This window comes from Schistocerca americana, chromosome 1 (assembly GCF_021461395.2).
Source record: "Schistocerca americana isolate TAMUIC-IGC-003095 chromosome 1, iqSchAmer2.1, whole genome shotgun sequence".
Classification (NCBI taxonomy): Eukaryota; Metazoa; Arthropoda; class Insecta; order Orthoptera; family Acrididae; genus Schistocerca; species Schistocerca americana.
In genome coordinates this window covers 1,060,844,347-1,060,862,071 of record NC_060119.1, presented here as the reverse complement: position 1 = coordinate 1,060,862,071, position 17,725 = coordinate 1,060,844,347, and the positions used below count along the sequence as shown (strand labels likewise).

At 42.1% G+C, this 17,725-nt stretch overlaps 1 protein-coding gene across 1 annotated transcript in view; it reads left to right on the top strand.

The window, feature by feature from the left end:
- LOC124549726 (somatostatin receptor type 2-like) overlaps positions 1–17,725 on the top strand; it is a 299,967-nt gene that overhangs the window by 230,663 nt on the left and 51,579 nt on the right. The window contains exon 2 of the mRNA XM_047125263.1: positions 9,139–9,945. Within this exon, the coding sequence (XP_046981219.1) occupies positions 9,514–9,945 (432 nt within the window). The 5' untranslated portion in view covers positions 9,139–9,513. The remainder of the gene's footprint in view (positions 1–9,138; positions 9,946–17,725) is intronic.

The following is a 17,725-nucleotide window of genomic DNA, read 5'->3' as shown; positions in this document are numbered from 1 at the left end:
TATTAAAATATAAAGCTGAATGAAAAGTCCAACAGTCAGCTGTAGCAGTTTTTATGTAAGTCGATTAGAGGTTCACACATCCGATTTCCTTAACCGTCTCAGTACCTGACGGCAGCCATTGTACACGCTCGACACGCACTAGACACCGCGTATTTTCTGTCGTCAGCTGCTACGATTATTATTATGTTGCAGACAAACACACATAAGCGTGTCGGCTTCCAGGCCCAATATTTTCCTGGATAACGTTTACGAGGAGTATCGTCTGTTGCTTAAGACAAGCCCACAGGAAAGTATTTTAATAGGTAAAGTGATGACATTTCATGATTTTAACACAAACAGGACGTTCATCATTGGTGATGGTTTTTATCAATTGAAGAAAACTGAGAACTTTGCCAGCCATGTCAAATGTTACCCTAAGGCATTGTGTAATAACTCTCAATACCATACGACATATATCACATACACCGGAAGATGCAACTTAAAAGTCGTGAAATCGGTTGTTGTCTGTAATCCGGTTAAATAAATATAGCTACAGCGGACTATTGGACTTTTCATTCGGCTTTATATTTTAATAGTTTTAACACATATACAGCAAATTCGAGAAACTACTGAGGTGGGGATCCAAATTAATGGGCAGAAGATAGACATGCTACGTTATGCAGATGATATTGCTATAGTCACGGAGACAAAAGAAGATCTAGAGGAATTCCTCAGAACAATGGAAAAAATTCTATGCAATCAGTATGAAATGAGAATAAACAATAAAAAGACTAGAGTGACGGTATGCAGTACAGGAGCAGAATATGAAACTCTGAGAATGAGAATTGGAAGAGAGGTGCTGCAAGTGATAGAGAAATTTACTTACCTGGGAAGCAAAATAACAAGGGATGGTACAAGCAGGTAAGAAATTGAGAGCAGAATACAAAAGGCCAAAATTGCCTTTGATCGGAGAAGGAATTTACCAGCAACAACATCAGTCTGAAAATAAGGAAACGTATCATGAAAGAGAAGAGAGGTGCTGGAAGTGATAGAGAAATTTACTTACCTGGGAAGCAAAATAACAAGGGATGGTACAAGCCGGTAAGAAATTGAGAGCAGAACACAAAAGACCAAAATTGCATTTAATCGGAGAAGGAATTTACCAGCAACAACATCAGTCTGAAAATAAGGAAACGTATCATGAAAGGTTTCGTTTCGAGTGTAGCCCTATATGGATGTGAAACTTGGACAATTGGAAGAGAAGAGAGAAGACGGCCAGAGGCCCTGGAGATGTGGTGCTATAGAAGAATGATGAGGATCAGCTAGAGAGACGAAATAACAAATGAAGTGGTGCTTAGAAGAGTACAGGGAACCAGATCTCTGTGGAGGCACATCCAAACAAGAAGAGACAAACTTGTAGGGCACATCCTACGACACAACAACATCATTGGAACAATACCAGAAGGAGCTATTGAGGGAAGGAATCGGCGGGGGCGACCAAGGATATGATACATGCAAAAGATCATGAATGACGTTGGATGTAGCACATACGTGGAAATAAAGAAGAAGGCAGACAGAAGAGAGGAATGGCGCTCTGCTGCAAAACCAACCTCAGGGTTGAACACTAAAAGAAAGAAAGAACACCTATATGTAAACACCTGTTATACCATATCAAATGGTCAATTAATTATGTAAATTTTCAAACGGGTAAATGGAATAAGCGCGGGTGGGGGGGGGGGGCGAAGGGGAGAGGGAGGCCGCGGTGCAGTATCGTAGTTGCATCATCTTGCGGTGCGTTGTTAGTTCGGGATAGGCAAAGTTGTTCAGTTCCAACGTGTCTCACAGGAACGTAACGCTCCTCGCAACACTATGGATCGATTATTGCGATCGGCGGGAGTCACCGCAGCGGACTGTGACAACGGCGACGCCATCAGTGCAGCTGTTGTGGTTTATCTGTGGCAAAGTTCTGTTCATTCAAGTGAAAATGTTCACTGGTACTTATCGCCATTAGGGCATTGTCATCTTAGCGAAGATTCCCTCCCAGAACGAGGTCCATTGTGTTACGGCCGCAGCCTTCAAACTCCTGCGCAGTCATTATCTAGTACGAATGGAACAGCAACTAACTGCGAAATTTGCGCCGTAGAGGCAGACTTGACATCTGCGAAGGTGGTAAGTGCTGCCGCATAGGGCTCCCAAGAGTCCCCATCTCACCGCTTCCAAGTTTTCAAGAGCCAATATGCTTCGTGTAGGGCCAGATACCTTCCTGTTATTTTTGAAGTTTCCTGTGACGGAATGACTCAACCCACCGGAGTTAGGTAACGCTCCATATCACGCAGTATTGCAGAGCGGCCTGGCCCCTCAAATTCAACGCATTATTTATTCGCTAGCGGATCATGCAATGTTCCACGGTTTCGGCGGCGCGGGGTTGTTATTTTCCTGATATTTACTCATTTACTTACTGAGTTCCTCGGAACTGTTGTCTGCCCTGAAGTGACGTGTTATGTGGTTCAACCTGGAAAAGCTGTTTAAAAGACCGGCTGCATTGTACGTGTCAGCAGAGCGCATTAAGTACACCTACTGCTGAAAAGAGAGTTCGTGCTGTCAGGTCCGAATAAAGTTACGGAATGAAAATAAGTCTTGGCTAAAATTTATATACTGTACAATCCTAGGTTCTCATGCTACTGAAGCTGAATAACTACTGTTCGAGAAGAGAGAGAGGAAATCTCTCCCGCTTCCAGAACATGCCAATAGTCTCCTCTCTAATCGGCTGGAATATACTGTAGCCAATCAGCTTCACAGTTTTTTGCAAACAGTATTCCTTTCTTTACAGCCGGACTTTGTGGCTCAGCGGTTCTAGGCCCTTCAATCCGGAACCGGGTGACTGCTACCGTCGCAGGTTTGAACCCTGCCTCGGGTATGGATGTTTGTGATGTCCTTAGGTTAGTTAGGTTTAAGTAGTTCTAAGTTATAGACGACTGATGACGTCAGATGTTACGTCCCATAGTGCTCAGAGCCATTTGAACCATTTTGAACCTTCTTGACTAACTGTCAATTCCAAATTCAGTCGTATTTCAAACATTGTATTTTCTGAAAAACAAGTTTAGAACACCTCCATCTTTACTTGTCTTAAGGACAGAAGTAAAGAATCATCTTCTAATATACTTAAACTGGCTAGTTTACAATAAGCACGTCATGATATGACTTACTACACAATTACACACTGCGACTCTCACGCTTATTCACCATTAATTATCAACATATATCAAAATTCATAGCATAACAAATAAAAATAACAATATTACGCTAATGAATACAGAAATTACTCTTAGAAAGTGAATAAATTACTTTACGTGTTTTTTTATGAGACTCCATCTTTACTTGTCTTAAAGTTAGAAGTAAAAATTTTGTTTCTAATATACTGAACTGGCTACTTTACAATCGTATCATGCCACATACGTGCGTCCGTTTCTACTAAGTCTCCCAGCTTTCATGCAGCATATGATATCTGGCTCTCCACGTAAGTCACAAATTTCTGTGTGGGTTAGTTTTCTCCTTTCTGCTGTGGTTCTATAATGAATTCCTTCAAATACGTTTCCCAAAATTTTCCTTTCACCGATGTTTAGTTTCAACTGTTCTAATTTTCTTAATATGCAAGATTCACAAACGTATGTTATAACATGTTTGATAGGGCTTTATATTGAAGACAAGTTTGTTTTTTGTTATGTCCAGCAGTGCAAAAAGGACCTACTTGGTTTTATCAGTTCTAATTTCCAATCCTGTTTCAAATTCGATACTGTATAATACTGTAGTGAGTAAATTAGGCTATCGTTCGTTTTTTCATGAGTTTACTATATTATCTAACTATGCCACTATGTTAAACATGTGTCCTAGTATTGTTCCAATTGATTTTCGTGATGATCTGCTCTCTAACGAGACTGAAAAGCAATAGTGAAAAAACATTTCCGTTACTGAGTCCAGAAATAACAAAGAAAATTTCTAAGAGGATTCTTTCCAAATTTAACTAAAAATTGGTGTTTTCATTTTTACAAGATGAATCTCTGTGGGATTCTCAGTTCTTTCTCTGTCACCCATAGATACTGTCTTTTAATCCTGAGCGTACTCATATTTTAGTTCATGCGGGTTCTGTAAAATAAAAATGTCATCCAAAATTTATCTGTTTTATCTAAAACCACGTTGTGCGTCATTAACGATTTCTTCCAGATATGATCGTAGTCACAATAGGATTATGTTTGTAACTATTTTGTGTGCAGAATTGAATAGTTAAATTGATGGTGCAGACAGATGGATCTTTTGTTCAGTATAGTGAATGAACTGAAATATCTTTCCAGTTTTATGGAATTTATTTCCCTTTCCAGCCTTTGACAAACAGTCTTCCAAATACAAATAGATTCCTTATTTTTCAAATATCAGCCAGTATTTAGTCGTTGACTGCCGTTTCATTATTTTCTACCTTCCTGCATACTTTGTTTAACTGCCTGTACAGAGGTTCTAACATTTCAACAATTTGGAACTTCATGTCACGGTTGTGTATTAACACCACCCTTATCACTGACGACTTTGTGATGCTTGAGGCTGTTTACTATGAATCCGATCCCTTCTTTTAGTCAATTTTAACCAAAAATCTCCTTTCCAGCCAATTCGATCCAGTGACTCTTCGTCAATTATCCGATTTTCCCATCCAGTCATCAACTTTCCTCTGAAGCACCACATTTCAAAAGCTTCTATGCTCTTCCTGTCTGAACTTTATATCCTCCACATATCTGTTCTGCATAAAGCTACACTCAATACAAATGCTTTCAGGAATTCCTTTCTAACATTTAACTTTCAAATGGTTCAAATGGCTCTGAGCACTATGGGACTTAACTTCTGAGGTCATCTGTCCCCTAGAACTTAGAAATACATAAACCTAACTAACCTAATGACATCACACACATCCATGCCCGAGGCAGGATTCGAACCTACGACCGTCGCGCGGTTCGAAACTGTAGCGCCTAGAACCGCTTCGCCACCGCGGCCGGCCATTTAAATTTATGTTAGATATTTTTCATAAATTCGTTTCCCCCTATTGATAGTCTTCATTTTAAATGCTTTCTTCTTCGATCATCTTCAACAATTATACCGCCCAAATAACAAAACTCAGCTACTACATTTACTGTTTCATTTCCTAATCTCATTTCTCAGGATCTCATGGTTTAATTGGCCTACATTTAGTTATCCTTGTTTTTACTTTTGTTACAGTTTGTCTTAAATATATTTTCAAGTTACTATCAGTTCGGTTTATATGATCTTCCAAATCCCTTTACTGTCTCTGGCAAACTTACAAAGTCATCAGCAGACCCTGAAGTTTTTATTTCTTCTCACTGGCCTGTAAGTACCTTTCAAATTTTATATTTGTTTCCTTTACTGCTTCCTGTATATGTAAATTTGATAACCAAGACGAAAGGCTAAACGCTGTCTTACTCCCTTCTCTACTTCTTTCCTTTTACAAGTCGTAGATCAATCTTCCCTAGTTGTATTTTATCCTTGTTTCCTTCACAACTTCAAATAGTGTCTTCCAGCCAACACTGAATGGAAATTAGTAGCCGCTTACTGCAGAGCAAGTACCGTTGGCTTCGGGTTGTCTGCTGGTCGACCGTAGCGCGTCTGACGGGAGTCTCAAGTTACTGGTTGTTAACGTGGTTGGCGTGGCATCGCAAGTTGCGGAGATTGCCGGGCGCCCCCGAGAGGTAGGCCACCACCGCTGCAGTGCAGGCTGAAGACGAAGCGCCTGCACGTCCCGGACAGTATTCGCTGGTCTGTCGTCGGCGCTGTAGGACCTACAACCACTGACTGCATCTGCAGATACGCCCAGCATTTTGTTTTAGGTTTAGGTGTAAATATCGGCGGAAAACTATAAGTGCGCCCGTCAATAGCAGTAATTACTTACACAACTAGAGAGCCAGAGAGCAGTAAACAATGGCGCCCTCATATACAGTGCGTTTCTCGATTCACGGAAGGCATTTGATACAATTCCTTACTGTCACCTAGTGAACAAAGTACAAACTTATGGGCTCTCCGACCAATGTTTTCCTATCGTATAGCACCTTCTTTATAAAGTTTCGATTCTTCCCAAAGTTAGCAATTACACGACGTGCAAAAATTGTTAATAGTCGAGGATGGGCTAATCTGACGTATATAAGGGAATTTTTATTAATGAACATAACATTTTATATTTAAAATTATGAAATATGTTTCTAAACTTTTACCCAAGTTTTCAAATCCTTAATCCTGAAATAATATGACTTTTCGGCGTCTAATATTTAAATGAAACCACACACACACACACATACATACACACACACACACACACACACACACACACACACACACACACACACACACACACCGCAATTTTTGCATAGCGGCATTTTACCCGAAAATACCGGGAAAAATAACGCATCAAGTAGCCGTAAATACCGCCTCGTAAGATGTTTAATTTTCAGGCTAATTTTGTTCCATTTACTATTTAATTTTGGTTTAACATGCTAAGTGATTCAAATCAGCCTTAAACTTAAGATAGAAGGTATCGATTTAATCTGTAGAAACAAAGCATTAAGACCAGCATTTAACGAGTTCGAGCAAAAGCTGAGAAATTCACCCTTTGCGTAAACACACTCACATTAATAATTATGTATCCATACAGTGAAGCAATGTCCTTACTTATTAAAAGAAAGCATTTAAATTACAAATATTTACATACAATTGAAAAAAGTTATATATCGGTAGCGGGTGCCATGCATCCTGCGTTTTCGGTGTTACAGTGTGTTGAACTGAACACACTTTTTGGTCATTTGTGTGGTTGTCCTTTTACGGAAATCCACTCTATGGTTGGTTCTAGACACTGCTGTTGTGTCTGTAACCAACGATAACACTCTAGTCATACGCAAAGTTACGGACTGTCTTTCGTAAACGTTAAGTAGAAAGTCATTAACATACATAAGGAATAGGTACGTGCAGTAAATTGAACCCAGTGAGGTTCCATTCGTGACTTTTCTTTATCCAGTCTTAAATGTCTTTACTTCTACAATCATTTGAAACATTCAGGTACACTTTTTGAATTCAAACAACACGTTTGTAGCACTAATTGCATAAAAATAACATAAGAGCCTCATGATCTCCACAAACCAATCCCTTCCCCATATTGCAAAAAATATCTGAAGTTTCCATTATTTGATGATTAAATGTCCAGGGTGTATCGGAATTAACAAAGAAAATTGACATAGGTGAAACTATATAATAATCTGAGAAAACAAGAAGTCCAGCAAAGACGGGTCCGCAAAGAATGCGTATGCAAGATGCTTGTAGGTGCAAGTGTGTTATTTAAAGCCATGTCTGATTTCAATATGAAATAGTGACCTATCTAGTACAAGCGTTTTCGAGTAAATCCCCAAATAACTGGATTCCGATTTCATCCATGGTCTCCCTTAACAAGAAATACCACATCAGCACGTTATACGTGGAGATTTTGTGTAGTCATACCTGTTAAAAGAGGCGTTCTAGTATCGCCCACGGGTTTGTTTGCAATACTAAACTCGTCTCTGCAGTGAGTTACAAATTCTTTCAAATACCTACGTATCATTACGTAAATCTTGCAAAAACTTTACAGTTCGCTGCTCCAGTACTAAAATCGTTCATCGGAAGTGCAGTACACTGCACTTTTCAGATAACACCAGACAGAAAAATCTCGACGATTACGATTAAATAATCTTGGAGACCAAGGTATAGGCCCTGCTCGACCTATCATGTCGGAGCATATCCATGCATTATCTGTCGTGTTACTTCGCATTATGCATGTACCACACTGCCTAGCGATGGGCAAGAGTGAAATTTGAGCCCATTTAGGTGGGACTTAATCGAAAAGTTTGCTAACGAATACAGTTGTACTAACTAGGACACCACTTCCATCACGGTTAGTTTCAGCTATTAATTATAATGTACCCTGTAACTCGTCTGACTGCATTAACAGAAAATCGCAAAATGAAAAATTGCAGATTAATAAGTGTTGCAATCTAGAAAATGAAAAATAATATATTATTAATTGACAAGGAGTACTAGAAATGCCTGACATTTTTAGGGAAGGAAAAAGCGATATTATATTATTTGTTAAGATGTAAGAATTTAAATATTAAAATGTAAAAAATCTTTTTAAAAACATCTCGTTTTTTATTAAAAAAAGATGACTAAACGATTTTCAGTTGTCTCAGCTCATGCTCGTATTGAACGCATGTTGGACAAAAACTAGATATTCCAGTGATAACCAAATCAAGTAATAATTTGCAACTGTATAAGAAGCGAGTCAAATAACAAATAAAGTCGTAACAGAAATGACAAAATTGAGACTGGTTCCATACCATGCTAGTAGGAAATGAAGGTTCAACAAAAACTAAATGTACCAATTTTAAACCGTATCATACATCATCTTGCGCTGGTATAACAAGCCTAGTTCCACAACATGGGTAATGAAAACGTTGGTAAAAGTAAAATATTGTTACCTCATGTGTACCATAATTCAGATATGTTATGGCTATGAATGAATAACATTTTCTATTCCTGTCGACAAGTTATATGATGTAACGATGGCCTGTTTATATTTTACGTTTAACTACGATTTTACCCATGCTGTAGAATCAGACTCGTTTTTACTGTGCTGTTAAAACTAAAAACAAAAAGAATTCACTACACGTGCTTCTTACATATGCGTAAGTTACTGCAAAATATGGCTCTTGCTGGAACAATTAGGCTTTGTTCAACCTGTGACTCATGCGACCATGGTATAACCCAGTCTCAATTTTGTTGTTGTTGTTATCACTAAACTACTTATTTAACTTGCCTCACAAACAAGTACAAGTTATTGCACGAGTGATTATTACTGGTATATACACATTTTGATTGACCTTCGTCTAATACGAGCATTGACAGTTAAAACTAGCCTAGTCATCAGATTTTAATTTTAATATATGTGCACGATCTAGGCAATTAAATGATGTTTGAAGAAAAATTTTTATATTTTAACAGACGAGGAGTATCTTGACTTTTTAAAATATTTTTGATTGAGACTACATTGTGAATTTTCGTAAAATGTATTTTATTTCATTACAGGTGAATCATTCTACTGCAACCTCGGATAGCTGATGGAGCCTGTACGCATCTTACGGTCCTTATGCGGCCACAAGATGATACGACAGCGGAGATGGGGCGCGAACGAGACATGGTTGTCGGCATGTTGTCGAGGACTGCAGCTGCTGATAGCTTCCTGAACTAACTGACCTGCCCGCATATCAATTTGATTCTTTCTGGAAGTGAACTGGTGCTGTGCGACTGGAATAATACAGTTGCTGTTCCGCCTCGTTGATATCCGCCAGTCAGTTGAACGCGATTTTGAGACGGTTGCAGTGTAGTTGCGACCCTTGTTGTTGGAGCCACTCGAGCACCTGAACACTCAGGAGGTGAAGCATCGAGAGGAGAGGAGCCGCCATGGCCAACACGAGCGACTTCGTGGGCCTGTTTCTCAACTCGACGGCGTCGTCCTCGACGCTGGGCATCTCGGAGGCGGGCAGCAGCCTGTCGACGACGCTGCTCGCCGACGACGCCAACTTCTCGACGCCCGCGGACGCCATCGACCTGGGCGCCGGCCACCCCGGCATGATGGGCAACTTCTCGTGCGACATGCACCAGCCGACGCTGTACACGGTGACGCAGTTCCTGTACGGCATCGTGTGCATCGTGGGCCTGCTCGGCAACACGCTCGTCATCTACGTGGTGCTGCGCTTCTCCAAGATGCAGACCGTCACCAACATGTACATCGTCAACCTCGCGGTCGCCGACGAGTGCTTCCTCATCGGCATCCCCTTCCTCCTCATCACCATAAACCTCGGCAACTGGCCATTTGGGGACGTCATGTGTAAGGTACGTCACAGTTTCCTTTTCTACCACACTTTCCCATGCACTTTGCTGGACACTGAGATCTTAATGCCACGCATAAAAATGTCTTCACGGTTTTTCCTGCGTGCGACGTCAGTCATGTAAATTTTGTAACATTCCCTTAGAAAAATTTAAAAATGACAGTGCTGGAAAACCTATTACGTTATTTGTTTTTCAAACAGCCGAGCAAACCTCAACGTACTAAAACAGTTTTCTCTTTACTTATTCTTTCTTTCGCTACCGCCTTTGTCCTGCATTGTGCGCAGGCTCGGCAGGGTTAAGTACGGATTTGGCATGGTTAGTTGTAAGGGGTGGCCGGATGCTCTTCCTGCCGCCACTCCATACCCCCAGGACGGAAATAGTGTACCCCAGCTGTCTGTGTCAAGTGGAAATCGTGAAATAGTGTGAATGTGTTTCAAATGTCTGCGAGCCGTGTAACTGAGGCGGGACGTGGGGACCATCCCGGTATTCACCTAGGAGGGTGTGGAAAACCGCCTAAAAACCACATCAGTCGTCGTTAATCCGCCGGGCGGATTCGATCAGGGGCCGGCGCGCCTACTCGAGTCCAGGAAGCAGCGCGTTAGCGCTCTCGGCTACTTTCTCTTTACTTATTCTGATCATCACTAAACTGACACACAATATTTTTAGCGCAACACAATCTGACTTTCCATAATCCCTACAAAAGAATGGCCCTGATTAGCAATAACTTACACCTTTCACGAATCACTTACGCCACAAAAATGTTCGTTACTCGAATTACTGCAATACAGCGAGCGCCAATACTGCCATCTAAATAAAAGATTCTAACTAACGAAGACACTAACTACTGATACGCATAGTTAGCAAATGAAAGATTTTGATAGAGAACAAACAATGTATTTACCTTAATAATGTTCAAAAGTCATCATATATATATCAATTCATGACCTCCATATTTACAAATTTCCTTTCTCTGGCGGACACACGTCCAGATCGTCCGCTTATAGTAACCTGGAAAGCACTGGCATCTTTCTCTCCACATCCACCACTGCTGGCGGCTCACCTCCAACTGTCTAACAACTGTCTAACGCTACGCTCTGTTCACATCCAACTGCCCACCACTACAATGTGAATATTCCAACAGTGCCAAACAGCCACAGACTGCAGACAGCACAGTCAGTTATTTTCATACAGAGCGCTACGTGGCGTTACCAACATAAAAACCTAAACAGCCTGCTTACAATTTGACTGAAATGACTGTTCATTTACGTCACACAACCATGATTTAGACTTTATAGCCGTTCTCGGGTAAATGTTGAGCTAAAAATTAATAAAGCGTGCATATCATGCAGTGCAGGAACCAAGAAATCATTACGTATTCCAAAATAATACTTATATCTTAGGGCCGGCAGCTGTGGCCGAGCGGTTCTAGGCGCTTAAGTCTGGAACCGCGCTGCTGCTACGGTCGCATGTTCGAATCCTGCCTCGGGCAAGGATGTGTGTGATGTCCTTAGGTTAATTGGGTTTAAGTAGTTCTAAGTCTAGGGGACTGAAGAAGATGTTAAGTGCCATAGTGCTTAGAGCCATTTAAAATAAAAATTTAAATATATCTTAGGATATAACTTACATGTCACCGTCGAAATTTTTTTTCTCGTTCCATATGGGCGGGGGTTGACCGTCAGCAGTACAATTCTCCGGTCTTCATCCAAGCGATTTTTATAGTTATTATCAGAAATAGAACTAAAATTTTGGGCTTTTTTCTTCTTCGAATTAAAAATCATAGGCGAACGGTTTAAAAAAAACCAAAGTATGTGCATTTAAAAAACACATCGTAGGAGGGTGAAATTCTTTTGATAAAAACACTGAAACACTGCACTTTCACTCAAAATCTGAAGGACCTGCACTGTGGTGAGAAGTATTGCCGTAGGAGAGGGTATGTTCCACAGGGTTGAGGGGTATGGCTAGAAAGATAGGGGTCTGTTAGATGGGAAAACTGTGGAGATGAGAGGTCGGAGTTGAGGCGGATAGTGACAGATACACATACAGAGATTGAGGAGTAGTGTGTTGTGCGGGCAGGACAGTTGTTGCATAAGGAAGGGGATGGGAAAGGATGGAGAGGAAAAGGAAGAGAGGAGCTCCGATGTGGAGTGGGATAAGTGAAAAGAATTAAAGTTGGTGCGATACCGTCTAAAAACGTATTTAAGGTCTTAAAAAATCAGTTTTAGTAAAATAGGATACGAGTACCTATCAAAGATAATATTGCTGACAATGTGCACAGTGATTTAACAGACAATACATTGCTGTAACGTACATTTATCTCATCCGTGCAGTAGCTGACGTTAACATTTAGCAAAACAGTGGCAGAGGTCGCAACAACACGGCACCACTCTGTAAGCGAAGTAACCTTTTGAGTTACCGGTGGCATTACGAGGAAAAAGAAAGAGGATGTTTATTTGAATAGCTGTTCGACACAACGCTGTGACACAAGATCATAACAGCTTCTTACAGTGATACAATGTATTACTCCGTATTCACAGTGTAAATATAGCCATTTTAGATGTACAAAAAAATCTGATCTCAGAAATGATCGCGCAGATGCAGTACTATAGTATAATAATGCACTGACTCGTGGAGACTTACATAAGTCTCATCTTGCATATTTGTAATTTATTTTATGTAAGTCACCAGGAATAACTGCATTTTTGACTCTATAATACTGCATCCATGCACTCAGTTTTGAGATGAAGTTTTGTTGTACATCTAAAACCATTATATGTACACTGTGAGTACGAAGTATTACATTGTATATCTGTAATAGGGTGTAATTCGCGTGTATCACAGGGATGTGTTAAGCACTGAGCCAAATAAATAGCCACCTTCCCTTTCCCGGTAATGCCTATGTTATTCCAAAGATCACTTGGTTCATACAGTGGTGCCGCTTTGTTAGAACCTCTACCATTGTTTTGACAAATGTTAACTTCACCTGATGCACGGATATGATGAATGTACATGACAGCAATGTTTTGGCTGTTAAATAAGCCATATTGTGTGTTCTTGGAAATTCATTACATTACTCTGTACCTTCTACTTGTACTCATATCCTGTAACACGTCAACTGGTTTGTAAGACGAGTAATATGGTTTTTGACGACGACATGTTACACAGGTAGCTCAGATATATTGTGACATTTAAGCAATGTTTTCAAATAAGTAATTACGTCTTGTTTGCTGTACCCTGCATCATGTGTATGCTTCATTACTTTTCAACATGCCCTTAAGAATGGCTATAAAGCCTAAATCATGACTGTGTGGAATAAAAGAATAGTAATTTACAGTCAAATGGCAGAAATTTCTTTTAAGCAACTGTTGGGATACGTCAGATTCGCGCTTAATACCTTACCTTGTGTTTAGCTTTCCAGTACTTGATAAATGACCCGAGGTTGAAAGTGGGCTATTTGATGATATTGTAGGCACTACCTGAGGACCTGAGACTTGCACGTAATGATACTTCAATCAACCCTTTGCAGATATTCAGCAATAAATACTTCACTCACATAATTTTTCAGCTGAAAACGGTTGACTGAATGACTGCTAAGTTGTAGGATGTGCGATAAACTGAGAATCTGACATGCAAGGACACAGTGAAAATAAATTATTAATCGATTAAAACATGGACATTTACGTTTCTTATCACATTACTGATGCAATAATAAATCTCAGGACCAGTCTGAAAGGTCAGAGACACGGGTGAATAATCCGACAAATTGGAGGAGCTACGGTCTATCACACCACACAACGGAGTCGGTTTTGTGTGAAGGTGTACGCGGCACATGGGGGGTTGATGCAATGCATCGAAAACCTCGTTTTTGCGTGGCTGACAGCTGGCAGCTTTTACACTGAAGTGGAAAAAGTCATGGAACAGCGACATTCGCGTTTACCAATGGCGATAGTATCGAGTACGCATCGTATAAAAGGGCCGTGCATTGGTGGAGCTGTCATGGGCGGCTATAGACGCAGGTGGATCAGTATTTCTACAGGGGACCTCCAACGATTTTTTGAGTTCGTACCATGTCGAGTTGCTGCACTAGTGCTGACAAAAGGAGGTCCGAAACGATATTAGGGGTTATTCCATGACTTTTGTAGGGTCAGTGAACCTTCCGAATTCTGCGACTTTGGGGGAGACGGCAGCTTAACTATTTCCTACTTCAAAAAAAAAATGGTTCAAATGGCTCTGAGCACTATGGGACTCAACTGCTGTGGTCATAAGTCCCCTAGAACTTAGAACTACTTAAACCTAACTAACCTAAGGACAGCACACAACACCCAGCCATCACGAGGCAGAGAAAATCCCTGACCCCGCCGGGAATCGAACCCGGGAACCCGGGCGTGGGAAGCGAGAACGCTACCGCACGACCACGAGATGCGGGCATTTCCTACTTCACGCTGGCTGACTGTTGCGTTAGTATTTCTCCGCCCACTGACCATATTTTCTTTTTTCGGTTACTGTACAAAGAGTATGACTGAACCAAAATATTCCTCTTTTCCTATACTTCATCATCATCTTCATCAACTTACTTTCAAGGATAAGGCGATTGCCTGTTCCCAACTCACAAGCAATATAATTCCCATATTTTCAAATTTCTTCCAAAATTAAAGCATTTTCGCTCAAGTAGTTTCAAATAACTGTTTATTTTCAAAGCTTTTTATCATATTGTTTCTCGCTTTTAATAATATCGAGTGTTTTTAAATGCGTCGTAGTAAAACGTGTAATATTTGCTCCGTCTGAAAGATGAAAACATTCTGTAGCACTGAGAGCGATTGATTCGTATCGTTGGACACTGCGGCAGCGAATGAACGTTTCAGTAAGGACACGCATTATTTGGTACGTAAGACGGTCGCTCTTATGAAACAGAGTTCTGTTTGAGACATCACACACAGCTTATTGGGAAATGAACATTTGCATCAGACAAGAAGCATGGTATTGAGGCAACTGGCCCAAGGTGGTAGTAGTTCTTCTAGAACTCGGGTGAAGCAGAATGAAACTAGATAACGTAGCCATTCCCCCACAACATACGCACCACTTAGTCGCAGGTGAAGCACTGAACATTCAAAAGATATGATACTCTTATTGACGGTAATTTCTATTTTTGCCCTTTGGTTTTTCCCAACTATTGTCCAATTGTTAATTATAGATCACTCTCATCAAATCTGTTCTTTTCACCATGTGCATTTCTTCTTTTTTCAGACCACTTAACGCCTTTTCCCTGCTTATGCCGTAGATTGCTTCTAAACTAAACACTTTCCTAATGAAGTTGCCTGTCCCTGCTGCTTCTTCTGCTTTTATGTATTCTTCTTTATTTCTCAGGTCTAGCTTGTTACTCCTTTCTTTCCCCAAAACTAAATTTCCTATCAAAAAAAGTGTGAAGCACCGAGGAGGGAACACATACCATCTGTGGGCGAGCGTTGTCCTGTTGCAAAATGTCACCACGATATGGTTACATTAGAGGTGACACATGAGGACGGAGGATGTTCATGATGTATTGCTGTGCCGTCAGAGTTCGCTCCGTCACCTGCAGCTATGACTGTCTGCACCATGAGGCCAGGAGTAACGTAGCTGTGCCTCTCCAAAACAGTGGAAGAGTGGGATCTCTCCCCAGGTGGTCACCATACTCGCCGACGACCGTCGTCTGGAGTAGTGCAGAACCGCAACATATCGCTGAACAGAATGCGATGTAGACTCCGGTCAAAGGTGCAGGACAACTCAGAAGGTTGCAGCCGGTCCATTACTTGTACTCGGATAGCAGTCGCACATTGAAGGGTTTACGAAGTCCTTGGGGCACAATGGAATGTCAGACCCCTTAATCGGGCAGCTAGGTTAGAAAATTTAAAAAGGGAAATGGATAGGTTAGAGTTAGATATAGTGGGAATTAGTGAAGTTCGGTGGCAGGAGGAACAAGGTTTCGATCAGGTGAAAATAGGGTTATACACTCCTGGAAATTGAAATAAGAACACCGTGAATTCATTGTCCCAGGAAGGGGAAACTTTATTGACACATTCCTGGGGTCAGATACATCACATGATCACACTGACAGAACCACAGGCACATAGACACAGGCAACAGAGCATGCACAATGTCGGCACTAGTACAGTGTATATCCACCTTTCGCAGCAATGCAGGCTGCTATTCTCCCATGGAGACGATCGTAGAGATGCTGGATGTAGTCCTGTGGAACGGCTTGCCATGCCATTTCCACCTGGCGCCTCAGTTGCACCAGCGTTCGTGCTGGACGTGCAGACCGCGTGAGACGACGCTTCATCCAGTCCCAAACATGCTCGATGGGGGACAGATCCGGAGATCTTGCTGGCCAGGGTAGTTGACTTACACCTTCTAGAGCACGTTGGGTGGCACGGGATACATGCGGACGTGCATTGTCCTGTTGGAACAGCAAGTTCCCTTGCCGGTCTAGGAATGGTAGAACGATGGGTTCGATGACGGTTTGGATGTACCGTGCACTATTCAGTGTCCCCTCGACGATCACCAGTGGTGTACGGCCAGTGTAGGAGATCGCTCCCCACACCATGATGCCGGGTGTTGGCCCTGTGTGCCTCGGTCGTATGCAGTCCTGACTGTGGCGCTCACCTGCACGGCGCCAAACACGCATACGACCATCATTGGCACCAAGGCAGAAGCGACTCTCATCGCTGAAGACGACACGTCTCCATTCGTCCCTCCATTCACGCCTGTCGCGACACCACTGGAGGCGGGCTGCACGATGTTGGGGCGTGAGCGGAAGACGGCCTAACGGTGTGCGGGACCGTCGCCCAGCTTCATGGAGACGGTTGCGAATGGTCCTCGCCGATACCCCAGGAGCAACAGTGACCCTAATTTGCTGGGAAGTGGCGGTGCGGTCCCCTACGGCACTGCGTAGGATCCTATGGTCTTGGCGTGCATCCGTTTGTCGCTGCGGTCCGGTCCCAGGTCGACGGGCACGTGCACCTTCCGCCGACCACTGGCGACAACATCGATGTACTGTGGAGACCTCACGCCCCACGTGTTGAGCAATTCGGCGGTACGTCCACCCGGCCTCCCGCATGCCCACTATACGCCCTCGCTCAAAGTCCGTCAACTGCACATACGGTTCACGTCCACGCTGTCGCGGCATGCTACCAGTGTTAAAGACTGCGATGGAGCTCCGTATGCCACGGCAAACTGGCTGACACTGACGGCGGCGGTGCACAAATGCTGTGCAGCTAGCGCCATTCGACGGCCAACACCGCGGTTCCTGGTGTGTCCGCTGTGCCGAGCGTGTGATCATTGCTTGTACAGCCCTCTCGCAGTGTCCGGAGCAAGTATGGTGGGTCTGACACACCGGTGTTAATGTGTTCTTTTTTCCATTTCCAGGAGTGCAAATACAAAATCAAATAGGGGTAATGCAGGAGTAGGTTTAATAATGAATAAAAAAATAGGAGTGCTGGTAAGCTACTACAAACAGCATAGTGAACGCATTATTGTGGTCAAGGTAGACACGAAGCCCATGCCTACTACAGTAGTACAAGTTCATATGCCAACTAGCTCTGCAGATGATGAAGAAATTGATGAAATGTATGATGAGATAAAAGAAATTATTTAGGTAGTGAAGGGAGACGAAAATTTATTAGTCATGGGTGACTGGAATTCGAGAGTAGGAAAAGGGAGAGAAGGAAACATAGTAGGTGAATATGGATTGGGGGTAAGAAATGAAAGAGGAAGCCGTCTGGTAGAATTCTGCACAGAGCATAACTTAATC